The 24,466-nt window shown below is 30.7% G+C and overlaps 1 protein-coding gene across 1 annotated transcript; it reads right to left on the bottom strand.

Annotated features, from left to right (window-relative positions):
* Positions 1-17,659: 17,659 nt before the first annotated feature.
* On the bottom strand, positions 17,660-20,702 carry LOC120071256 (argininosuccinate synthase, chloroplastic-like). Its single transcript, XM_039023415.1, has 8 exons — positions 20,531-20,702; positions 20,063-20,207; positions 19,845-19,893; positions 19,549-19,731; positions 19,307-19,381; positions 18,992-19,177; positions 18,657-18,745; positions 17,660-18,567 (listed from the first exon to the last, which is right to left on the bottom strand). The coding sequence occupies exons 2-8, from the start codon at positions 20,173-20,175 to the stop codon at positions 18,015-18,017; spliced, it is 1,248 nt and encodes a 415-aa protein (XP_038879343.1). The 5' UTR covers positions 20,176-20,207; positions 20,531-20,702; the 3' UTR covers positions 17,660-18,014.
* Between the last annotated feature and the right edge of the window lie 3,764 nt (positions 20,703-24,466).

Here is a 24,466-nt window from a genome sequence, read left to right as displayed (position 1 = left end):
TCGAGATGAATATTGGTATGAGGGAGTAGTATAAATGACAAATGAACATAGCACCTATATAAATCCAATCTTACATAATGAACACTTTGGCTCATGTCTGTCATCTATTTTATTCACGAAATCGCTAAGTTGTTATTCTTCTGGTAGTTACAACACCACTATCTAAAGCGGCAACCGACTTCTCACCTATTGGCCTTCTATCAACCCTTTTATGGATTATTCGTTGTGAACTTAGGCCACTACCACTTGGTCTAACGAAGAATAGATGCAAAAGTTCTCCTTGATACCACTAGGTCCTCTATAGTATTATTATTGAGTCCTGCATAGTACTGCAATGATCTTCATGTTATAGTTATATCCTATGCATAGATCATACTAGGACCTCAATGAGTCGTCCATGGTACTGGTATATCCTTAGCAAAGGTCATATATAGTACTATTAGAATCTCCATGATATCATTAAGTCATCCACATAGGTTTTATGTGGTACTACTAAGACTTTTATGGTACCACTAGGATATCCACAGAGATCTATAGAACCTCTAGGGGTCTTTGATGAGCACTACTGGTGTCCTCCATGGTGTCGCTTGATTCTCCATAAATACTTAAAGAGCACTCGAAAGGTGTTTTATCAAGCTTATAATTTCATTGATTTTATTATTAATTTGTGTTCATTGACGTTTTATTATGTTTAATTTGTTCGAATCATACATTTAGATCAAAACAAGTTAATTTGAGTATAAAATGATGAAAATAACCTTAAAAAGGTTAGAGATTGATATAAAGCAAGATAAAATGTGAAAACATGTGAAAATGGGTGGGGGGGAATGCAAAAAAGACTGCACGCCACAACCTGTAGGGGTGCAATATAGTAACACTACAACGCTCATCTAAGCAACCAACATTTTTTTCTCAGGTGACGCCCAACGCTCACTTATGGCGTCGTGTTGCCATTTTTTTTGGGAGGTTGCCGAAGGTTTGTTTAGAGTTGATTGAGGCCTTCACCTGGAGCCAATTTTTGGACAGAGACGACAATTTGGAGCTTTCAAAGATGTAGATGATTGAAAAATAATGGATGATTTTAAGCTTGAGGACGCGAGTTAATAGTCTGACTTGTATTTTCTTTCTATCATAGTCTTTTTTTTTCTTTGTTGGATGCATTGTGAATTGTATGCATTTCTATCGTATCATGAATTGTCAAGTTTATAGTTCATAGGGTTTTTGAATTAATTTTTTGCTTGTTGCAAAACTATTTTGGTTGTTTATTAGTTTTGAATAATGTATAGACTATTTTATCATGCTAATGCTTAATGCTGGCAAACAGTTGGCCACTATTTGAATGTTATTTACAACATCGTGTTCTAAACAAGATATTAGATTTAGCATGCTAAAGTGTGAATCAAGAGATTAATATGGATTGGTAATGAAGGAGCTGGAGGGAATTAAATATTGCGTGTTATCGCATTCTTAGATTTTTTGGATGAATTAAAAATACAAATAATCAAGAAAAATGTTTAGCAACATTTCTTTGTTGATTACAAATGCAGCAAAATCTTCTCCTTAAAGTCTTCTCCTTGAAATCTTCCTTTTCCACGAGGTCTTCCTTGCTATGACTCTGATGCGGATCCAACTTGTGGGAACCGGTATTGAAAGATGAGAGAAAATATGGAAGAATAATATTTTGACAATTTTATTGGGAGAAAAATCTCTACGAATGACTTTAAATATATTTTTTAGATAGTAGAGGTTGTAGAACAATAATGTTGTAGATAGTAGACATGTAGAAGTATGTTCCACGAGGGCTCCCTAGACCATATTTATAGATTTATGCAGGGTCTTTCCAAATCCTATTAGGAGAATCCCGTAGATATTTTAAATTAAATATTCAAAAATATCCAATAAAAAATATTTTTTCATTTAATATCTCATATTAGAAGTTAAAATATTCAAATTATATTTAAATATTTATCTTATGCATATTCACTTTAATTCGAATCACATTCTAATTAATTATTTATTTATTTGAATAATATTCAATAATTAATTATCTCGTCATCTATTCAATTTAAATCTTATTCAAATTAAATAATTTATTTATTTATATGAATCTCGTCTAAATAAATAATTAATTATTTGAATCATATTCAAATAAATTAATTCTCCATATTATAAAGTTATAATTTGAATCTCATTCAAATAAATAAATCACGTAATTAATTTTATCTTATACAATTAATATTTTCCCTAAAAAAATTGAACATTGAAATTTTTGTTTAAAAAACATGCATAAAGCAGAAGTAAACAAAATCAACAAACACTCTAATTACACTTAATTTGAGTTTAAAAGCATGCTTAAAATAATTTTACAAAAAAGAGAGTTTCATAGATATGTACCTTTGTAGAATCCCTTGATCGTAGCTGAACTCCACGAATTTGACCTTCAAAACTCTAGTAAACTACCATAAGAGTCTTCTCTACTATTCTCAGCCTTGGATTGAGTGGTGGAAACTCTTAATCAAGATGGATTGAAAGGGTTTGAAAGAGTTTGAGAGTAAGGATTTTTACAGGGAAAAAAACACTAATTTCCAATTGCATGTCCTTCATAAATCTGATTTATGAAGTATTTAACTAGCTTAAACATACAAGTACGCATACATTCAGCCAATATGACACCTCAATTAGCACTAAGTGAGTGGGTTGTTGGGATGGTAGCAGCAACAAGGGAAGCGACAATGATCGATAAGCACTCTAATTGATTAATTTTAGCAGAAACGAAAGCATACTCAAGTAAAATTTAATGGGTTTTAAAACATACCTTGAAGAACCGTTGAAATCTTGATTTCCAATTGCTAAATCCTCCAATCGTTGTGCAGATCACCACAAGATCTTCCCTATTATTCTCTTGGTGCTCTAGATTGAGTTGCGGGACTCAAAATAAGCTGAAATTAAAGGGAACTTGGAGAATGTTCACTGCAACGACCCAATGAAGAACACCTTCTTCTACCCGAATTTTCAACTAAAATTCTATCGGTTGCAATCTCTTCAACTTCACTTCAATATCTTTAATATATTACATATTATCATGCAAAAAGATATGCTGCATGAGATGCAACTCATGCTTGGAATAATTGAAGGTTGAAGATAATGGGTTCTTTGTGAGCTAGTTGAATATGAAGTTGAAAAATCTCATTTTTCCTTTTTGTGTAATTTTCTATTTCCAATATCTATATTTTGATTTTAAAATCATATTTGATTTCTAAAATCAAAATTTATTAATTTTATAAATTAATTTTCTAATAAAATCAATAAATAATTATTTAAATATAAATAATTCTAATTAAATTAATTTTACACAAATCCATCTCCATATATTTAAATCATATTTAAATATATATTCTCCAATTTCATTTGATTCTAATTTGAACGTTTCAAGTTAACTTATCACGCTACTCTAGAGCTAATCTATTTTCGAGCTAGTAGGGGGACCTCACCTACAGATCATGGGCTCCAACGATCCAAGATTAATCGACTAAACTCATTAGACCGATCTAACCCCCATTCGTTAACTAATGGGTCACTCCACTAAAGCCCATAGTTGAACTTTTCTTACTATAGATATATTATGTCCGCTCGATATAACCATGACTAGTAAGTCGACCCTTCATAGGTTGTTCGTAATAACGGCTGGGTCGAATCTCTGTTTTACCCCCAAAATTACCTCTTGTTTCTTAAGTCCCTACCATCCCTTAATGAACCATTGTTTTGTGATCCAATCAACAAAATCGAGTCCCTCTCGGGCCAATAAGAGGGTAGGGCTCCTTGTTCAAAACCTAGAATCAGCACTCAAGGGAACAACCTCTCTACTATCCCCAAAGCGGGTAGGAGTGAATTTCATCTTGCACCCTATGTCCCAGCTATCTATCCAGTTTTACCCCTAAAATGAGAGGTTTATTGAGCTAGGAGTTCATAGTTAGCTTGGGATTAAGGTCAAGTTACCTAGGTCATCGTTTTGAAATAGTCAGTCTTAAACAATAAACAACATTATAAAATAAGAGTGACTAATTTCATGGTTCGATCTTATACAAACCCTTTTGTACAAGGAAACCCCCACTCCTCATGACCCAACGTGAACGAATTAGGATCACTTCGTTTATAGCACTTTACAACTCCTTATAACAACTACAAAGCATGTCGAGTCCAAAAGTGTTACCAGAATAAGGTACCTAACCTTATTTATATACTATAGATCATTTTGACTATTTAATCGAACTTGATCCACCTTCGTGTCTCTACATAAAGTTCAAGTACACATCCAATAGTCAAGAGACTTTTATGTTTATTGGATTTCTCATAAGCAATACATCTATTTAATAACACCTTATTGAATTTTCAGAATAAATTCCATTGTTTGCCTACCATGAGTTTTAGGACATAAAACCCAACATGGGTAAGGTGTCAAAAATGGAAAACTCCACCACCAACATCAAATATTAGATTTTCCCACATTGAAATTCATTTTTCAATAATATTTAATTTTAAAATAAAATAAACATAATTTAAAAATCAATTTTTCCAAAAAAAATTGAATTTCTATGAAATTAATTTTAATTTAATTAATTAAATAATAATTAAATATCGAATATTAAATTAATAAAACACCTAATTTAAACATGAGCTTATTCATGTAATCAATATTTAAATATTTTAAACTTTCTAAATATGTTTAGTTTTGATAGAATTAAACGTTTAATTATATCGAATATAATTATCCAAACCCTAAAATTGAATTTAAACATTTCAAATTCAAAACCCTAATTTTGAATTTTGAGTGCTTCAAATTTGCTCATTTTTCTAATCTAGGGTGTAATGTCTTACGAGCGAGTAGAGATACCTTATGGACCTACAGATCATGAGCTCGAACGACTTGAGATTAATCAATTAAAATCTTTAACCCGAGTTAATCAATATTCATTAACCACCAAGACATACCACTATAGCTCGATGGTTGCACTCTCCTCACTATAGATATATTTTTGTCTTACTTGATTTAACCATAATCAGTAAGTCGATCCTTCATAGGTCGTTTGTATTTCCAGTTGGGTCAAAATTATCGTTTTACCCCTATAAATACATCTTGCTCCTTGAGCTCCCATTGATCCCCTATTGAACAATTAGTTTATAGTCCAACTAATAAATCATGTCTCTTTCAGCCATGAGAGGGCGATGTCCTTTTGTTCAATATCAATAATCAGTACTTAAGGGAACAACCTATCCACTAACTCTAATTCAAGTAGGAGTGGAATTCCATCTTGTAGGACTATGTCCCCAACTATCTATATGGTCTTATCCCTAAAATGGGAGGCTTGTTAAGTAGTGTTGTTGAACTACTCTCACATATGCAGATCAAAGGATAATCCTGAATAAAATAGAAGTTTGTAGTTAACTCAGGATTAAGATCGAGTTACCCTAGGTCATTGAATTGAAATAGTCAGTTTTAACAGTAAACGATTGTTATAAAGAAAAAGTGACTATTTCGTGGTTCGGTCTTATGCAAAAACTCTTTTGCATAGCATACCTTTACTCACATGTCTCCATATGAACGATTTTAGGATCACGTCATTTGTATCAGTATATAAAGTAGGTCACATCCATAGTATCCCCAGGACGAGGTACCCAACCTCATCCATATACTCGTAGACCTTTTTGGCTATATACTATAATTTGATCTTCTTTTGTGTCTCTACATAAAGTTACAGTATTTATACTATAGTCATAGATTCGTTTATTGGTTTTTTATTACATAATGCAATTTCAATCTCAATGACACTTTTATTGAATAAATACTTCAACAATGCTTTTACTGATAAATAGAATATGTTTCCATGATTACGAACTGTATATTTTTAGGAAATTCTTAACAATTTCAATATATTTGATTCTTGTTGATCTGCAGTAAGCTAGCAAATGAACATTGTGGACCCACAAATTTCAAGCTCTAATGATCCAAGATTAACTAATTAAATTTCTTAGTCGTTATTCTTCCATTCATTAACTATGGCAAACCACTATAAACTCATAGTTGAACTCTTATACACTATAGGGCAAGTTGTCCATGGATATAATCAGTATAAACAAGTCGATCCTTCATGAGTAGTTCATAAGTACAGTTGGGTCAAATGTTCGTTTTACTCCTATAATTACCTTTTTTCCTTAAGTACTATTGATTCCTCCAATGAACAATATGTTTATGGTCCAACCATAAACCAAATCCCTCTCGGGCCAGTGAGAGAGATGAACCCCTTGTTCAAGACTCAGAACCAACACTTAAGGAAACTACTCATCTATTTACCCTATGCGGGAATGAGTGAATTTCATCTTGTGAAGTTATGTTCCCAACTCCTCATTTAGTCAACTCCCCAAAATGGTAGGCCTATTAAGTCGACAACTTGGGCCACTCTCACCCGTGCAAATCAAATGACTGACCTCACAGACAGAAGTTCATAAATCACGTAGGATTAAGATCCAGTCACACATGATCATCCTATGAAATATTAATCTCATCAATTAACGGATTTATAAAAAAAGATTAACTCTTTATATAGGATACTCTCACTCACACGTTTTCACATGAACGATATGGATCAAACCATTTCCATAGTGCCATCAGAATAAGACACCCAACCTTATCAATATACTATAGACCTTTAAGTTATTTCTTGAACATGATCCAACCGTATGTCAACTATATATATGTTCGAGTCTTCATGATAAACTTTGATTTTTTTTTTTCTATTAACGGATAAATTAATATTGCATAATTAATGATTAAATCAATCAACTAATAAATTACGAGGCTTCAGGGCATAAAATCCAACCGGAATTTAATGTTACACTTAATTAATGAATTGCATGAGAATGAATTGATTAGGTGTAAGAAAAGGTTGAGCTCAAAAGAAAGTTCCTGAAGAAAATAACTCTAGGTCTATAATTAGCATTTAATCAATCTAAGGGCTAAAAAGTTAATTAAGTTAATCCATTCACAAAGTCACTATGCTATGACGTGTTTTTTTTTAGCTAGTTTTTGCCCTGTTGCTATCATCTATTAGATTGGATTAAGTTATCATCATAGTTTGGTCACCTAGACAAAATTAGAACGATCTCTAAATAGCTAAAGGTATATCAAACCAATTTTTTCGATAACGATACTCGATCAAGGTCGTTTTAAACTATATCATTACTCGACGCATGTGTTTGTGCGTATTAGTACTACTAAGGTCCTCTAACGTGTCCTCTTAGCTTAAACCCTCATAAGTTCTCTTTGCTCCCTTATGGGACATTTGAGCGATCTCATGGGTCATTTGAGCTTCTCCATGGGTTTTCTAAGCTCTCTTATGGGTCTTATTGAAGCTTTGCATTGGTTATTTGAGCTCTCTTATAGGTCATTTAAGCTCCATCGAGAGTTATACTAAAGTTCCTCACTGGTCCCAACTAATCCACCTGGATCAATCTCCTAAAGCCATGGGTGGCTATTGGGTTGAACTTAGGTCCCATTGACCTTGGTCTGCCACCTCGAGCTTATATCTATAACCTCTTATTTCTCTAGACTGTCGGTCTTGGCCCATTTTGATAAATCTATCCATAACACCAACCATAGTTTATCTTGTTAGTGCATTACATAGTCAATCAAAATGTCAAATATTCAAATTATTGTATTTATTTATTAGATCCCCATTCAAACATGAGTGGAAGTCTGAATAGGATTAAATCTATCTTGAGTAGAAAGTTAAATCTACGAATTTTAATGCAAACTAATTTTTTTTACACCAATGACATATTGTTTAGGCCGACTACTCGTTACTACTTTGCTCACATTACTTTAATTATATCGAAAACTTCGTCTATTTAAACCACTAATTGAACTTGAGTAGAAGTTTAAATCTACGAATTTTAATGTAAATTAATGGGTTTTTTTTTTTTTTTAAACACTAATGGCCTATTGTGTAGGCCAATTACTCATTACTATTTTGTTCACATTACTTTAATTGTATTTGAATCATCCTATTTTTAAAATCACCATTCAAAGTCTCAATCTATGAATTTTAGTGTAAATTAATATGTTTTCACTCTAATGACCTACTGTTTAGGTCGGCTACTCGTTACCATTTTGTTGACACTACTTTAATTATATTTGAATCCTTGTATTTTTAAATCACTATTCAAACTTGAGTAGAAGTTTAAATATATGAATTTTAATGTGTATATATATATCTACACTAATGGCATATCGTTTGGCCGACTACTGCTACTATTTTGTTGATACTACTTTAATTGTTTTGCAAAAACATTGTGCCAGATAAAATGTTACAATAGAACGATATACATTATTCTAATTTGGCTAAATTATGAAAAATATACTGAACTTCTATTTTATATAAAAATATTCATAAGCCTGTAAAAAAAAAAAATTAAAAAAAAACATCCTTAAACCCTTCAAAATAGCTAAAATGTATTTTTACTATTACTTTTGGATAGAAACTATTAATATTTTGTTACAAAAATTTCAAGAATATTCTTAAACTTAAAAAAATTAAAATATACCATTTTTATCCTTATATGAACAGAAAAAGTTAATATCTCGTTGGCAAAAACAACTCTTAACTTTTAAAAGTTGCATTGTTACTCTTAATTTATTGTTTTTTTTAATGCTCTTATTGTTAGTATAATGATTAATTTGCTTGAAGTTTTGTTGAGTGAAAAAAATCATTTAAAAATAAATTACATAGATATTAGGGTGTTTATGGGTTGGGTTGAAAGACTCTTTAGACCCAACCCAATTGTTGGGGTTGTAAATTTTTTCAACCCAAATAACCCTTGTTAAAAAATGAATCCAACCTAACTATGAAGTTGGGTTGATTCGGCTTAATTTGGTCATTTATTTAAAATTTTGTTCTAAAAAGAAGCAAAATGTAAATATGTAAAAATCTAATTTAATTATTTTCATATATTGAATTAAGATTAACAACTCAATTTCAATTTATATAGTGAAAATTTTATTTCTATAGTACAAATAAACTACTTTTAAGAGTTGTTGAAGAATAAATTATTTAAAAAATATTGGAATTAAATAAAATTAAAATCAATATGTGTATAAATAATTGTATTATAATTAATAAAAATATATTTTAAAGTTAATAATAAATTCAGGTTGGTTTGAGTTATATTAGATGAACCCATGAACCAACCCAACTCATAAAATGTTTTATTTGAACCCAACCCAACCCAAACCGCACGGGTTGGGTTTGGTTGATCGATTTTTTCGAGTCATCGGGTTTTTTAAACATTCCTAATAGATATCCTCATTTTTCTCCTATTTGTCCCATGCTTACACCAAATTTGTCATCAACCAAATATAAACCAAAATTTTAAGTTAAAACATAAAATCTCACAAAATTCCAAAGTCAAAATCTCCTCTTAAACTTACCAAAATGATAAAAATCCAAATACAAAAAATATATATATATATTTGACTATTAACAATCGCTCAGCTACTAATATATACATTTGTTAAAACATTCTAGTTTTAAGGTCATTGGTGTTTCCATGATTCTCTTTTTTCTCGTTATAGTCTATATATTTTAACTAAAGTGGACATTTTCTTTTAGATAAACAAATGTCAAGAAGTTAACAAAAAAGTTAACGGTTTCTATGTGTATACTAATAATAATAATAATATATATATATAATTCAAGGGCATTTTTTTGAAATATTTTAAACATTAAGGAAATATTTGACCAAAAGACACTAACAATTTCTATCCAAAATTTAATGGTAAAGGTATTTACAATTTTTTTTTCCTGAAAGTTTAACGATAATTTTTTAACCTTTGAAATTTGATATATGTTCTTTACACGAAATACAAAATTTAGAGGTATTTTTGGTTGTTTTCAAATATAGGAAATGAACTAAAATATTTATAAATATAGCAAAATTTCATCATCTATCTACGATAGACCGCGATAAACTACTATATGTGTCTATTTGTGTCATGATAGACACAGTAATATATCGCAAATAGACAGTAAAATTTTGCTATATTTATATATATATTCAATAATTTTATCATTTAAAATAATCTGTTGGTATTTTTATATATATAATTTTGCATTCTAATTATAGATAGTTTTGGAAATTGAAAAGATAAAGCTATATCTAAATTTGTGTATATAAGTTAAAAGGATTTATGACATATTTGATATATATGCATAGGATATGCATATCATTGTGTGCAAGTGATTGGTTTTCCACGTAGAACTCATTTATTTTCTTTTTCTTTTTTCTTTTCTAATTTGTACCCTCCAACACAATATATTATGAAGATAGATAGAAAGAAAATGTATAAGTTCAAAATCTATATAAAAAGTTCAATATTACAGACTATCACGTACATATTGTGATATTTTGTTATTATTTATAAATATTTTCAACAATTTTATCATTTAAAATAAAATTTGATATTTTTTATATATAATCTAGCATTCTAATTATATATAGTTTTAGAAATTGAAAAGATAAAGCTATATCTAAATTTGTGCATATTAAAAGGATTTATGATATATTTGATATATGCGTAGGATATGCATATCGTTGTGTGCAAGTGATTGTTTTTTCATGTAGATTTTTTTTTTTTTTTTTTTAATTTGTTCCGTCCACCCATTAATAGAACGAAAATGAACTAAAAAAAATAACGAAATAACTTCGATTGTCTATGTATATATTTTAAATTTCAACGAAAAGGGTAATAAAAAAATCTAAATTATTGAACTTTTAACAGACACAGCTAAATCATATTGATATTAATTTTCATCATAATTTTCAGTGAACATACAAAAGTGAAATAAAAAAGCATAATGGAATGTTTATAGACAACATGAATGGTGGGTCCTATGAAAAATGCTTATTATGGTGCATTAGAAAGAGCCCCCCCCCCCCCTTTTTTTTTCTAATAATAAAAATAAATAAATAAAGTGATCAACCAATAACGTAATTTAGCTAGCTGGAACTTGAAATATCTATATAAAAGTTCCCCCTTTACCCAAAAAAAAAAATCTATATAAAAGTTCAAAAGCTCCAATTTCCACCTCATTTAGATGTATCATTCATAAAGAGTGGATAAATAAAAGAAAATATAAATCATCATAAATTAAAATTAAAAAAAATTGAACATATTATCCACAAATGAAAATCAGAATAATACATTTGAAAGAAAATAAAAATGAACAAACACATCACGTTTTGAAAAAGTGAATAACGTTATTCCTCCATCACTTGAAAATATATATATATATATTTTCCTATTGAAGTCAAACATGAAATAAACAATCAAATATCCCTTTACTACATTATTATATTTAGTGATATATTGATTTAATAATAAAAATATGTATACATGTTTATTCTAACCAATAACAAGTCTATCATGAACTTCAACTATTACAATTAATTAATACATATATTGTTGATGGATAATGAAAGATTTGAATCTCTTGCTTTAGTAACAAATATACAAATACATAAAACAATATTATTTTTTCTCACAAATTTAAATTTATTCACAACATTCACCTAAAACATCCACTCATTCATTCACTATCACACTACCAACTTTAATTGTCCATTATATAGATTTGAAATTCTCAAATATAAATATTAGAAGAACACTTCACTAACTAAAACCCGACAATCTTTTGAAGTAAGAGAAAAGTTTTAGCTTTTTGTGGGTAGAATTCTCAATGCATTGTCATTCCACTTATCAAGAATTATATACACAAGTTGGAGTAGGGTTACACATAGAGATATCCAAATTCTCTATAGGGACAGGGTCCCGTCCCGAATGGGATGGAGATTTCTCGATTAGGCGGGGAATGAGAGAGGGAGTGGGGAAAAAAAATCCCTTGAGCTAAACGGAGACAGGAATGGGGAATGCATTCCCAGTCCGCGCCCCGATTAGCTTTTACATATTTATTTAGTGTAGTTTTCTAATGTTATCTTATTTGTTATTATTATTATATAAATATTACATTTAAGGGAAAGATAATGAATGTGTTTAAATTGAATGCTCAAATATGGATTATATATGTGAATAATTTGATTTATATTTATTTATTTATACTAAAAAATTAATTAGCCTTTTTAGGCCAAAGTTTGAGTAATTTATTTTTAAATTCAAATTGTCATATAAAACTACTCATAATAAATAATTTAGTGATAAAGTTAATTATTTAATTAAAATTTGCTTATATGAGTGATTTAAATTAATTGGTTTTTTACAAAAAAAAAAAAAAAGTAACAGAGAAAAATTTTCCGCGGGGAACCCGATCTCCACAGTAAATCCCATACCGATCCCCGTTGGGAATTTTACAGGGATGGAGAATGAAAAAGGGAGCGAAAACGAGGTGAGAAATGACATCTTCGATCCTGCCTGTCCCTAAATTTTTATATAGAGAGATACGATGGAAATAAATGCCCATTACCTGCCACGTGGATTTTTATATACAAATTAAAGAAACCCCATGAAAAATTACATGCACATTTTTTTATATATAGAGATACGATGGAAATAGAAAGAGAATTCAAAGGTATGGTCAACAAAAGGCAAATTAAACCGCCACTAAAAAGATGATAATAATAATAATAATAATAATAATGAGAGGGACAAGGGAAGAAGAAAAAGAAAGAAAAAAGGGAATTTGTTGGGTTTAGCCAATGGTAGAAAAGGATGGTGGCTATTGATTCTATCCTAGTCAGCATTGCAAATTGCGGAGCAAATTCGTGAAATGGTCCACGTAATTAAATAATATCACTTTCCATTTTTATGTTCCTTTTATCCTATTCGACAGACCATTTCTTTAAAATATATATTTATATATACACACCGAGGGGGCATTTGACCCCAACATAACATACACTGGTTGAAAATTTTGTCGGGAGTATTATACTTTTTTTTTTTACATTATAAATTTATCTTAAAAAATATTTATGGACTGCACATTAGTATCAAGGATCCCATCCTATTTTGAAAAGTAGGTTGGCGTGACACACGATCAGTGGAGTTGGTAAGAAAAAATTTTCATCCGATAGTATAGTAAATTAATAAATCATTTAATGACGTGTCAAATAATGAATGAGAGTAGTAGGTACTACGATAGTACTATAAATTTTTTCAGTTGAAGTTCTCAATTATTGTAACATGCACTTAATTTTATTAAAACTATTTGAATGTTCTCACTGTCTATACCCTAACTATAATAGCTAACTCAACGTCCCAAACGTTATTTAGAAATTAGAACTCGTTTAATTTTAATTTTGTGTCAAATTTTAGCTACTGTATCTTTGATAAATTCTAAATTTGTTATTGACTATTCTTAATCGTTCTATAATCTATTAGCCATTTCACCATAAATTTTAGAAGTATATTCACTGAATGTATTGTCTTACATTTAAATCATAATTGTTATTAGTATTTAACCAATTTTTGTTTAAAACAAACAACTAATATTGTATTATTAAATAAATCTCAAATGGGACATTATGTGCGTAAAGTTGATTTGAGCTGAGTCAGTAATTATTATAATAAGAGAGTAATCGATGGAGTCGACAAAAATAACAAGAAAATAAATGTGAGTTATACGGATAACGAAATAATAATTTTTTTTAATTATCAGTGAATCAGATAGTTGGTAGATTTTTCCAATTTGAGGGGCCAAAACGCCCCAAAGTTTAAAGACAATATAGTATTTTGACCTTTGTTTTGTTTTTTTTTTCTTTTTTTTCCTTCATTTTCTTTTGATGCTATTGCAAATTACGACCACTCAACCTCTTGGGATTATTTTACCATTTGTTGTCACTATCTATTGCTGTTTTGTTCTAAATAATAATGATGATAATAATAATAATAATAATTGTCTTGAATTGTTTGTTCTGTTTTCGGTCTTGTTCCTCCAGCAGCACGTAGTATTAATAGCTGGCAGCCGCTTTGGCCGTTCATGCAATGGCTATTGTGGTGTCCAAATGCCATATTTACTGGACCTCCCCCTCTGACCGTGACCCACTTTTACTTTGACCCATTTTTTATTAGTTTAGTTTACCTTTTTTCAAATGAATTATTGTACTATGTGTTAGATTAGATGATATAACCTTAAATAAATATTATTGTGGGTAAATTTTAGATTAAGGGCAAAAGCCACGTAATGAAAAAATAGGACAATTGAAGCAACCATGAAAAGACTGGAATTGCCCTAGGAGAAGTGGGCTGGTTTGGGCCACTTCGATCTCGACTAAGGGTCGAGGTTGAATCTGGTCAAACACTTAATGGGGCATGATTTACACATATTCTGATTCAAAGTAATATTTTAGACTCAAGATATAGTCTAAGGAAGACGTGGGTCGAGGCCGACTCTAGCCAAACACGAAATCAGATACACCCATTGGTTCGATAGATCATCTATTGATCTAAAACGACTTTGAAAGTCCTCGACCTAGGTCAATTTTCTCTATAAATACATTATTATAATCTCATACGAGGTGTCTTAAAACGTTTGACTTATTCTTCCTTCTTTAATTCTCTTACTGGCTTAGACATCAGATTATTATTTTTTTCTTTGTTTTGTAGATTCTCTAATTTTTAAATTATAAATTTACCATAGTTGTCACATGGAGGTCAGGTCCGTTTTTCCTTAGTCAAAATTTGACATCGACAAATATTATGGTTTATTTTTTGGCGTGCTTACAAATATACTGAAAATGTAAGTGTATATAGTATATGTAGTTCGGTTTATAAGACGATGTAATGAACAATATGTCTTGTTAATGCATTTATCAAATATACATAGTGTATTTTTTGAAAATTCAAATATTACTATTATTACATATATATTTAAAAACATAAAATGATAAATAGGGTTGAAAAAAGTAAATTGGGTTGTATTTTTATGTAAATTAATAGTCTATTGGATTATTTGTATAAGAGATAAAAATATATCAGACAATTGTGTGAGCATATAAATTTAGATTATATGGGTAAAAATTTTATATAAAATTATGGGTGTTCATGGATTGGGTTGGGTTGAAATACTTTTTAGACCCAATCAATTTGTTCGAGTTAGAATTTTTTTCCGACCCAAATAACCCTTATTAAAAAATGAACTCAACCCAACCAAACTATGAAATATTTAGGTTGGATTGGTTCGGGTTAATCGAGTCATTTATTTAAAATTTGTTATAAAAAAAAGCAAAACGTAAATATGTAAAAATATTATTTGATTATTTTCATATATTGAGTTAAGATTAACAATTCAATTCCAATTTGTATAGTGAAAATTCCAATTTTAAAAGTTGAAGAATAAATTATTCAAAAAATATTGAAATTAAATAAAATTAAAATTAATATAGGTATAAATAATTGTGTTACGAGTAATAAAATAATATATATTTTAAAGTTAATAACAAATTTGGGTTGGTTCGGGTTATATTAAGTGAACTTATGAACCAACTCAACCCATAAAATTTTCATTTTTTTGAACCCAACCCAACTCAAATGAGTTGATAACTCATCCCAAACTGCATAGGTTGGGTTGGGTTAATCGGTTTGTTCGGGTCATCGGATATTTTAAACACCCCTGTATGAAATAGTAGGGTTTCTTTTTTTATTTTGAAAGTGAAACTATCGAGCTAAAATGCAGTATCAACAGAGGGAATCTTTAGCATGTACTGAAATTGAATTTTCTTTTCATATTTAGGATCTGTTCGGGAGTGATTTTGAGATGGATACTTTTTTTTTTTTTTTTTTAATGATAGTATCTAACATGAGCAAAATTGATTTCAGAAAAATCTAAAATTGTTTCAAATTGATTTTGGAGGAATTAGTTGATAGGTGATTTTTGTCAAGTGGTTAACCATGAATTAGAATGACTATCTAATTCGGTTTTTGTTAACATATGGTTGGTTAGCTATTCGTAAAATCATTTTTAAATTTTAAATACTGGAACAAAAAATGACAGACATTACATGTCATTAAATCGTTAATAAAACAAACAATTATATATATGTTGAAATTTCTTTCAATATCTATTATAAACATCCATCTTATTCAAAATATCAATTATGCATATGAGAATTTAATAATAAAATAAAGAGAACTAAATCTTTACCACAATTATTTAGTTAAATAATAAATTCTCAAATAGAAAATACAATTTTGAGTAATTGGATAATTCTAAATTCACTTTTAGAACCAAACATAATAATTCAAAATCACTTTAAAAAGTTTAGAACGAAACATAAATTTGATTGTTTAAAAATCAATTTTATAAAATTATTTGTATCTATTTTTTTCTCCTTGAAATCACTACTCTAACCATCACTCCCAAATACATCATTATTATATTGTTTTCAATTTTCAATTGTTCCAAAATCTGGGGGAACATTTATTTGCATTCATGGTATTCGAATAAAATTGGCAACAAAATTTGAATATATATAGTTGATAAAGAAAATGAGTGAGAACATAATTAAAGGTAATTATTTTAAATAATAAAATTGTTGTAAATATTTTTAAATATAAAAAATGTTATCGTCTATCAATAATAGTATTAATAGATATTTATCAATGTCTATCAAAATTTTACTATATCTGTAAATAAATTGACTCATTTTCTTATATTTGTAAACAACTTTAGTTAATAATCAAGTGGTTAGGCATACACGTAAAATTATATATACATGAAGTTGCTAAAGAAAAAGAGAGAACTCAATAATTAAAATTATTAACACGTTGTTAGAATGTTGATATAATATTAAATTTTTAAATCTTTTATGGTAATTTAACATCTACCCTTCTTATATCATACTGTAAATAATAATAATAAATAAATAAATAAAATAACAGCCCAAATATGGAGGTGAGCAATTGCCCCTTTACTTCCTTTATCACTCTGTCCCACACCCAAAACATATTTTTTCTGTTCCTCTAAAGAAACGACAAATAAAAATATGACCAGTGTGACCAAAACGTGTCAAAGTCACCCATCGAAAGAGGGGAGAAGAGAATCGAGAGCGTTTAATATTTTAAATATTCTCATGACCAAACTATAAATGCAATGAAAATTGACATTAAAGTTCATTGATTCCATACCCAAAATAACAATAATTTTCGAGTTAGAAGGTTAGTCTCAATTTTGAATTTTGTGATTACCCCTAGACTGTCCAATGAGTCTGTAAACTTCAAGAAAAATTTAAAATTTTAAACGTTTTCTACAAGATATAGATTGAAAAACGTCTTATAAAATTCTATGATTTCTATTTTGTGTCCAATCCATCTATAAATTGAAAAATAAGAACTCATCAAATAAAGGAGTAATTTTGATACCAAAGTCAATATGATTCACTTGACATACAGTAAGAAATTAGTGATAAAAAGATCTATTCACATGATCAACTTAAGACAAAATGTTCTTCGATTAAAATTGCCACGTGTTGTTTCAAATATGCAATTAAATCATTAAACCTTTTCAAAGGACTGAATCTAGTCGAGTAATTATTTTTTTTTCCACACAAGATAACAAAAAAAAGAGAGAGAGAGAGAGAGAGAGAAAGAAAGAAATGATGCGTAGAGATTCGGAATCTGCGTTGAATTGAGACAGCGAAGACACAGTAACAACAAAATGAGCAGCCAAGTTGAGAAAGGAAGGCAGGTAGACAAATGTAGCCTTTGCTTTTAGGAAGAAAACATCATGAAAACATGAAGAAAAGTGGTTGGTGGGGCACTCTCAAACAAAGCAGTATTATTTGACAGCATTCAGCAGCAACACAGCGCATTCCCTTGCAGTAAAAAAAAAAATATCAAAAGATTCTTTTCCAGTGCGGCGGGACAATTAAAACATTGAGTTAAAACTAGCTACGCATATTCCCATGTCCTCTAAACCTTTTTATTCAGACTTTCACTAAAATCCATTGCTTTCTTAGATTCCTTGCTCAAGCATTGCTCGGACTCTAGTTGGGAGGCCGTAGAGATGAATGAATCCAGCAGCATCAGCTTGGTTGTACACATCCCCGTTCTCAAATGAGGATATGTCTTGCCTATACAGGCTGTTTGGACTTTTGCGCCCGACTACGGTCACCGAGCCTTTGTACAGTTTGAGTGTGACCGTTCCGGTGGTAGTTGCGGTTATCTTTTCCATGAATCCATCCATGGCTACACGAAGTGGGTCGAACCATCGGCCTGCATACACCAGGTCGGCGTATTTGAGGGCGAGTGAGTCCTTGACTTGTATGGTATCGCGGTCAAGTGTTAAGGATTCGAGTTCACGTGCAGCTGTGAATAGGATGGTTCCTCCTGGTGTTTCATACACGCCACGGCTTTTCATGCCAACGAGACGGTTTTCGACCATGTCAACTCGGCCGATGCCGTGTTTCCCGCCGATTTCGTTGAGTTTGTCGAGAAGGGAAGCTGGTGACAGCTTTTTACCATTGACAGCTACAGGAAGTCCCGAGACAATTTCAATCTCAACATATCTGCAATAAACAAACAACAACATACACATAAGAAATTCAGTTTGCAGAAATGCAGAGGAGTTGAATCAAGAAGAACAGAGGAAATTTACTCAGGTTGGTTCGGCGCATCCTCGGGATCAACGGACAGCATGAACATGTCCTTCTTTGGCTCGTTAGCAGGATCTTCCAAAACGTCACCCTTCAATCACATGTAATACATAAAATGAATACAACTGACAAGTCTCAAAGCAAAAAAGGCAGAGTCAGGGCTGGCAGCATGCTGTTTAAAAAGCTCACGCCTACCACTTGTTCAAGCCAAAAAGAAAACGATCACAATCATACAACAATTGCAAGATCTAAAATGACAGCCAAATTCAATCTGTATAGCATGAAACAATATACTTGATGTCAACCAGTAAAACCAACCGGCTGTCATGACAATTACCTCATGACTAAGGTGCCAAATATTCCGGTCTCGACTGTATATCGATTTCTTTGTGACGGGGACCGGCACGTTATGCCTCTTGGCATATTCAATAGCATCTTCTCTTCCTGTGATGTCCCATTCTCTCCAGGGAGCTATAACACGTAGTTTTGGGTTTAGAGCAAAGAATGTGAGTTCAAACCGTACCTGCACGGAAAAAAGAAATAAAAGAAAAAAATAAATAAAAAGCAAAAAGATGAGATTCTCTTTAAGAATATTCATAGGAAAAAATAAAAAATAAAAAAATAAAAAAACTATGGCAATCATCAAGCAGACCTGATCATTTCCTTTCCCTGTGCAACCATGAGCAACAGCATCAGCTCCAACTTCTTTGGCAACATCCACCATGGCCTATAAAAACCATCACCATAATCTCATTTACTAACTCAAATCCATGTAAAGAAACAAGAATCTCTCCTTTTTTAACAAATTACTTCGACCCATGAAAAAGTGCTGGTAAAATTCAAGAACCATTAAACTAAATAGCCTCCAGCAGAGGAGATCAAGTAAGATCTAACCTTGGCGATGACAGGGCGAGCCATGGAAGTTCCAAGCAAGTATTTCCTTTCATAAATGGCACCAGCTCGTAAGCAGGGAAACACGTAGTCTTCTACAAATTCATCTCTGAGGTCTTTCACAACAAGTTGACAGGCTCCACTTGCTTTAGCCTTTGCTTCCAAACCATCCAATTCCATCACTCCCTGCATATTTCACATTCATAATAAGCCAACAAATTGAAATCTAATTATCACAATCCACACCAAACATAAACCAATGTGTAGCCATGGATACAGGGTTAGCGCTCAAAACGTACTTGCCCAACATCAGCAGTGAAGCAAACCACCTCACACCCGTATTTCTCCCTGCAGGGAAAAAAAAGAAACGAAAAAAAATGTCAAAATAACACAATACCGCCATTTAAAGATTTCAAACAAATGGGTCAGAGATACAAAAAACGATTGTTAAGACGAAGAACTTGATCATGGCCATCACAATATTTGATGATAAAGGGGGAAAACAAAGGCCGCTCACCTCAGCCATGGTACGATTACCGATGTGTCCAAGCCGCCGCTATAAGCTAAAACAACTTTGTTCAATCTAGCAGGCATCACACCGTTGGTATACGCAACGCTAACTTCTCCCATCTCGTTAATAACGTCAAAGAATCCTTGAATTGCTGCAATTGGAAGATAAATTAGCGATCCGTGGTTATGTATGTGTAAGAAATGGTTAAAGAGCGCGACGATCAAAACAAATCGAATCGAATCGATAATAATCCAAACTCGTAAGACAGACGAGAAACGGTCTAGAAATGATAAAAAGGGTTCTAAATCCTATGAAATATGAACGGAAAAAGCGGCGAAAATAACGAAGTAGAGAGAGAAGAAAGGAATTTGAAGATGAACGCAAAGCCACCGTCGTGGGGAAATAGTAATGAAACAGACAAAGTGATTTTGAATTGAAATGCGAAAATTAGGAGAGTGAGAGGAGTTTGGGTACCGAATTGAAAGGGCAGAGATTGAGGAAGAAGATGATGGGGATGAAGCGGGAAGCTTGAGAGAAGCTTTTCGCCGGAACGGCGGCGGAGGAGTCAGGATTCTCGTCTCACTCGTGCTCCACGAAAAGAGCAGATATGAGCAAGTTACAATTTCCGACTCACGGCTTCCTGGCTGCATGAGGGGCCTTTTTATCGACGAAAAATCTTGTTTTTTTGAAAATAAAATATGAAAATAAATATTTGTCCTTCGCCACCGAAATTGTAACGTTTTTTTTTTCTTTTTAATAATTTTATTTATTAGTGTCTGACCAACTAATGTCATGTAAAATTTAAAATATTAAATTATAGGTACGCCAGGGTTGTTGCCACTAGAGATTAGACCAATTTGTGATGGTTTAGAAGTTATAAGTGCTAAATCCCATTTTTATTCTAATTTTTTGAATTATTTCGCTTGTTGTGTCAACGAATTTATAAATAAAATCCTTCTTTATCTAATATGGTATCATATTTTATAATGTTTAAATAGATATTTGATCAAATAGTTTTTGAAATATGACTCAATAATGACGAATTTAAATAGGAAACATTTCTAATATTTAATTTACTAGTCGATCAATTTTTAATGGTGATAAGTGGGTAAGTATATTGACTCTATTACAAGAATCTTTGATGTGGTGGATCTCACATCATTTTAATAAAAACAATGACTCACAACCAATAAATTGAGAGATCGGTATCCATGTTTAGTACTACTTAAAATTTTGTCTCGTTTTAGGTATGGTGTACTACTTTTCCGTCCAATATCTTCTTGTCCAACGTTAGTGTCTAACTTTTCTCTTTAATACAACATGCGTGGAGTATTGAGAATTTGATCCTCCAATTTCAAAAGAATTAGTATATTGTCAAATATATATATGGATGCACCATGCTCAATATTGGTTGGCTGTGTCTAGTTTGTGCAACTTGAAATTATGTATTTTTTTCTCTTTTAAGTCTCGATTAAAGTATATATTTAAAATTTTCAATGACTAAATAGAACAAATCTAAACTTTTTCATACAGATAAATCCAACTTTGGTTTGTAAAAATTTAAAATTTGTAATTATTGAATCTTTATTGTGAATATTGTTGTTAAATATAATGGTATGTTACTCATATACATAACATGGACAAACTAACGTATGACGAAATGTGTTTCTATTATAAAATTCAAAATGCTTAATTTTGATGATGGTTTTTATAGTATGGTGCAAAGTGTTCTTTTACATATATATTATTGAACAAGACTAATAATAATGACCGTTGGATTGAGATTGAAAATTTGTACATGCCTCGCGTAGAAAAGATTAGCATATAGCTACCCGTCATTTCGTGGGAAGGGTTTGACAGGGTTGTGTGTAGACCACGACGATGACCGGGCATTGGAAAGGCCTTGCAATATGCCAAGAACAACATGGTGGGAAATGTGTCAGATGGACACAGTAACGCAATTAAGCCTCCAGCAAATAATTTCCCCTAAATTACTTTCTATCGTTTGAAATGCTTTCATGTTGTAGTGTTTTGCCTTTTTTTTAACCCACCTTTACCTTTTTTTTTAGTACAAAATAAGAAATTACGGAAAAAAAAATTATTAAGACGATAATAGATCCATTAATTCGAGGTGAAGAATCCTCAAGTCAGACTTCATTTGAATAGTTGTGTTGTTCATGAGAAGTTAATTATGTCGAGGATTTCATGTTCGAAAAATCAAGAGAACTCACTCTTTTTAAAATATTGATGATCAATTTCTCTCATTATCAATTGGTTTTGAGATAGAATCGAGTCTATAAAGCTCAAAAGGGTATCGGTCCAATAAAAAAAAAATTGAGATCCGAGCAAAAATGGTGAACCCAAAAGAGGCACATCTAGATGGTTTCTACTTATATCATGACCAATTGGTTTTGAGATGGAATCTCATGTTATTTCATACATGAATTGTGTCACATTACCAACGAGCATAGTGAAAAAAAGACAAAAAATGAAAATTTATCTTTGATTTTGAACGAGGTCTCATCAATAATCGTTTTTTAACCAGCTGTCTCAATATTAAAGTTAACTTTGTCGTAAGTTTTCATAATGTCAACTTATAAGAAAAATTATGCCTTTAGAGAGAACATGTTAGAATTAAGTTGGTGCCAACATATCAATGATTTAGAGGAGTAGATTCCTCATCCAATTTTATCTTATAGATATTACATAAATCATCACGTCAAGTAAATTTATCTAAACTTCGACTATAAGGTACAACTAAAAATCGTTCAAGCACGAAAAACTAATTCAACACTTTTTGAACAATATGTGTTAAATGAAAAAACACTATCCATTAAACAATGCTATGAGTAGGATGATTAGGAAGATAGAATAAGAGAAATAAAAGTTTCAAGTAATAAGATGCATCATAGCTTATAAATGAGTAATACTCGTGTGAAAGATGGGTTGCTTACATCTTCATGCACCACCTTCAACCAGAAATGAAAAACTATATATTTTTTTTTTTTAGAAAAACAATAAAATCTTCACGTAACAACTTATGACTAGATATCTAGATGGACCGTACCATACTTTGGATATACCCAAATATTTTTTTAAAAAATCGTATTTGATAATTAACTAATCACAATTTTTTGAGCACTATTCTCAAAAAGCAAAAGAAAAAAAAATAGTGGGCACCAAGAAATTACTGAGAAAGGGTTAAAGTTTGGTGGGGAAACATTGAAAAGCTCCGGAAATTTTGGCAAGGCATGAATGAACATGCAAAGCCCCAAAAGAATTTATTTATTTTATTAAAAAAAAAAAGGAAAGTTGTTAAAAGATATCATAGGGACGAGAAAGATTCCTGTTGCTCACGTGAAATTTGTATCACTTCCACGGAAGGAGGAATCTGGCAAAAAGGAAAAATTTTGTAGGGTCAAAATTAATTTCCACCTTCCAACTTCCAATGTTTAAATTTCAATGCTTGATGCGTGTTTTACAATTTCTTAAAACGACCATCTTATAATAAAAAAATCTATTTTATTTTTATTTCTCTTTTTTCCATCATTTCGAATCTACGTTTCCACCTCTCCTGTCCTCTCCACGGCCTATTTTGCAACTTGCAACGAATTGACACGATTTACTCCTTTATTATTATTATTATTATTATTATTATTTTACGAGAGCGAAGTATAAATATAAATTAATTAAATAAATTATATCTGAAAGTAACCTGTCGTATTAGTGGTGAGCACATTTGGATCGAAATCGACTCGAAGTTCGATCCTCGGTCGATTTTACACAATATCGTTGATTGATTCGATCTTAGTCTAGTTATAATCTTCTCTGAAGTTAGTGGTTTCATCATTTACTCTCTTAATCATTGAACTAAAATAATACTTATATATGATATTCAACAAACTCGATACAAATGCGATAAATATTTAAGGTATGTTTGGATTGACTAGAAAATAAAATGTCTTTTAAATAAAAGCATTTTTATTTAAACTCTTTTGACAAAAATTGTTTAAATTGAAAATATTTCAAAAACTATTTTAAACGGTTACTAAACACTTCAATTTTGTCAAGATGATTTGTTTTCAAAATTAAATACTTGAAAAGTTGAACCAAATATACTATCAAATTCCGTGGCTTCTAAGCAAAATTTTGCCATGATTTTCTATATTCTTCAACTAAATATTTGAATTATTAGCTAGACATTAAAAAAAAGTTTTTTTTTTTTTTTTAATTTTCAAAACTTGATTTGGTTTTTGAAAATTCTCCTAAAAATAATTAGTATTTTATAGAATAAATTAAAAAAAAAAAATAAACAATTGTCATACCCACCTTTTAATTAACCCGTTAAAGCAAATCTCGTAGGATAGAAAGATCAGTCGGTAATTATAAAAATAAATCTAATTCAATTGA

Source organism: Benincasa hispida, chromosome 2, assembly GCF_009727055.1.
Source record: "Benincasa hispida cultivar B227 chromosome 2, ASM972705v1, whole genome shotgun sequence".
Taxonomy (NCBI): domain Eukaryota; kingdom Viridiplantae; phylum Streptophyta; class Magnoliopsida; order Cucurbitales; family Cucurbitaceae; genus Benincasa; species Benincasa hispida.
Note: the sequence above shows the minus strand (reverse complement) of the source record. Positions and strands in the feature narration are given on the sequence as shown.

Excerpts from the sequence above, each read along its gene's own strand:
- LOC120071256 (XM_039023415.1), bottom strand. The coding sequence starts at position 20,175 with ATGGGAGAAGTTAGCGTTGCGTATACCAACGGTGTGATGCCTGCTAGA. Across the intron at positions 19,732-19,844 it reads TCACTGCTGATGTTGGGCAA|GGAGTGATGGAATTGGATGG; the intron begins GTACGTTTTGAG and ends TGAAATATGCAG. Across the intron at positions 18,746-18,991 it reads TTTGGCACCTTAGTCATGAG|GGTGACGTTTTGGAAGATCC; the intron begins GTAATTGTCATG and ends ATGTGATTGAAG.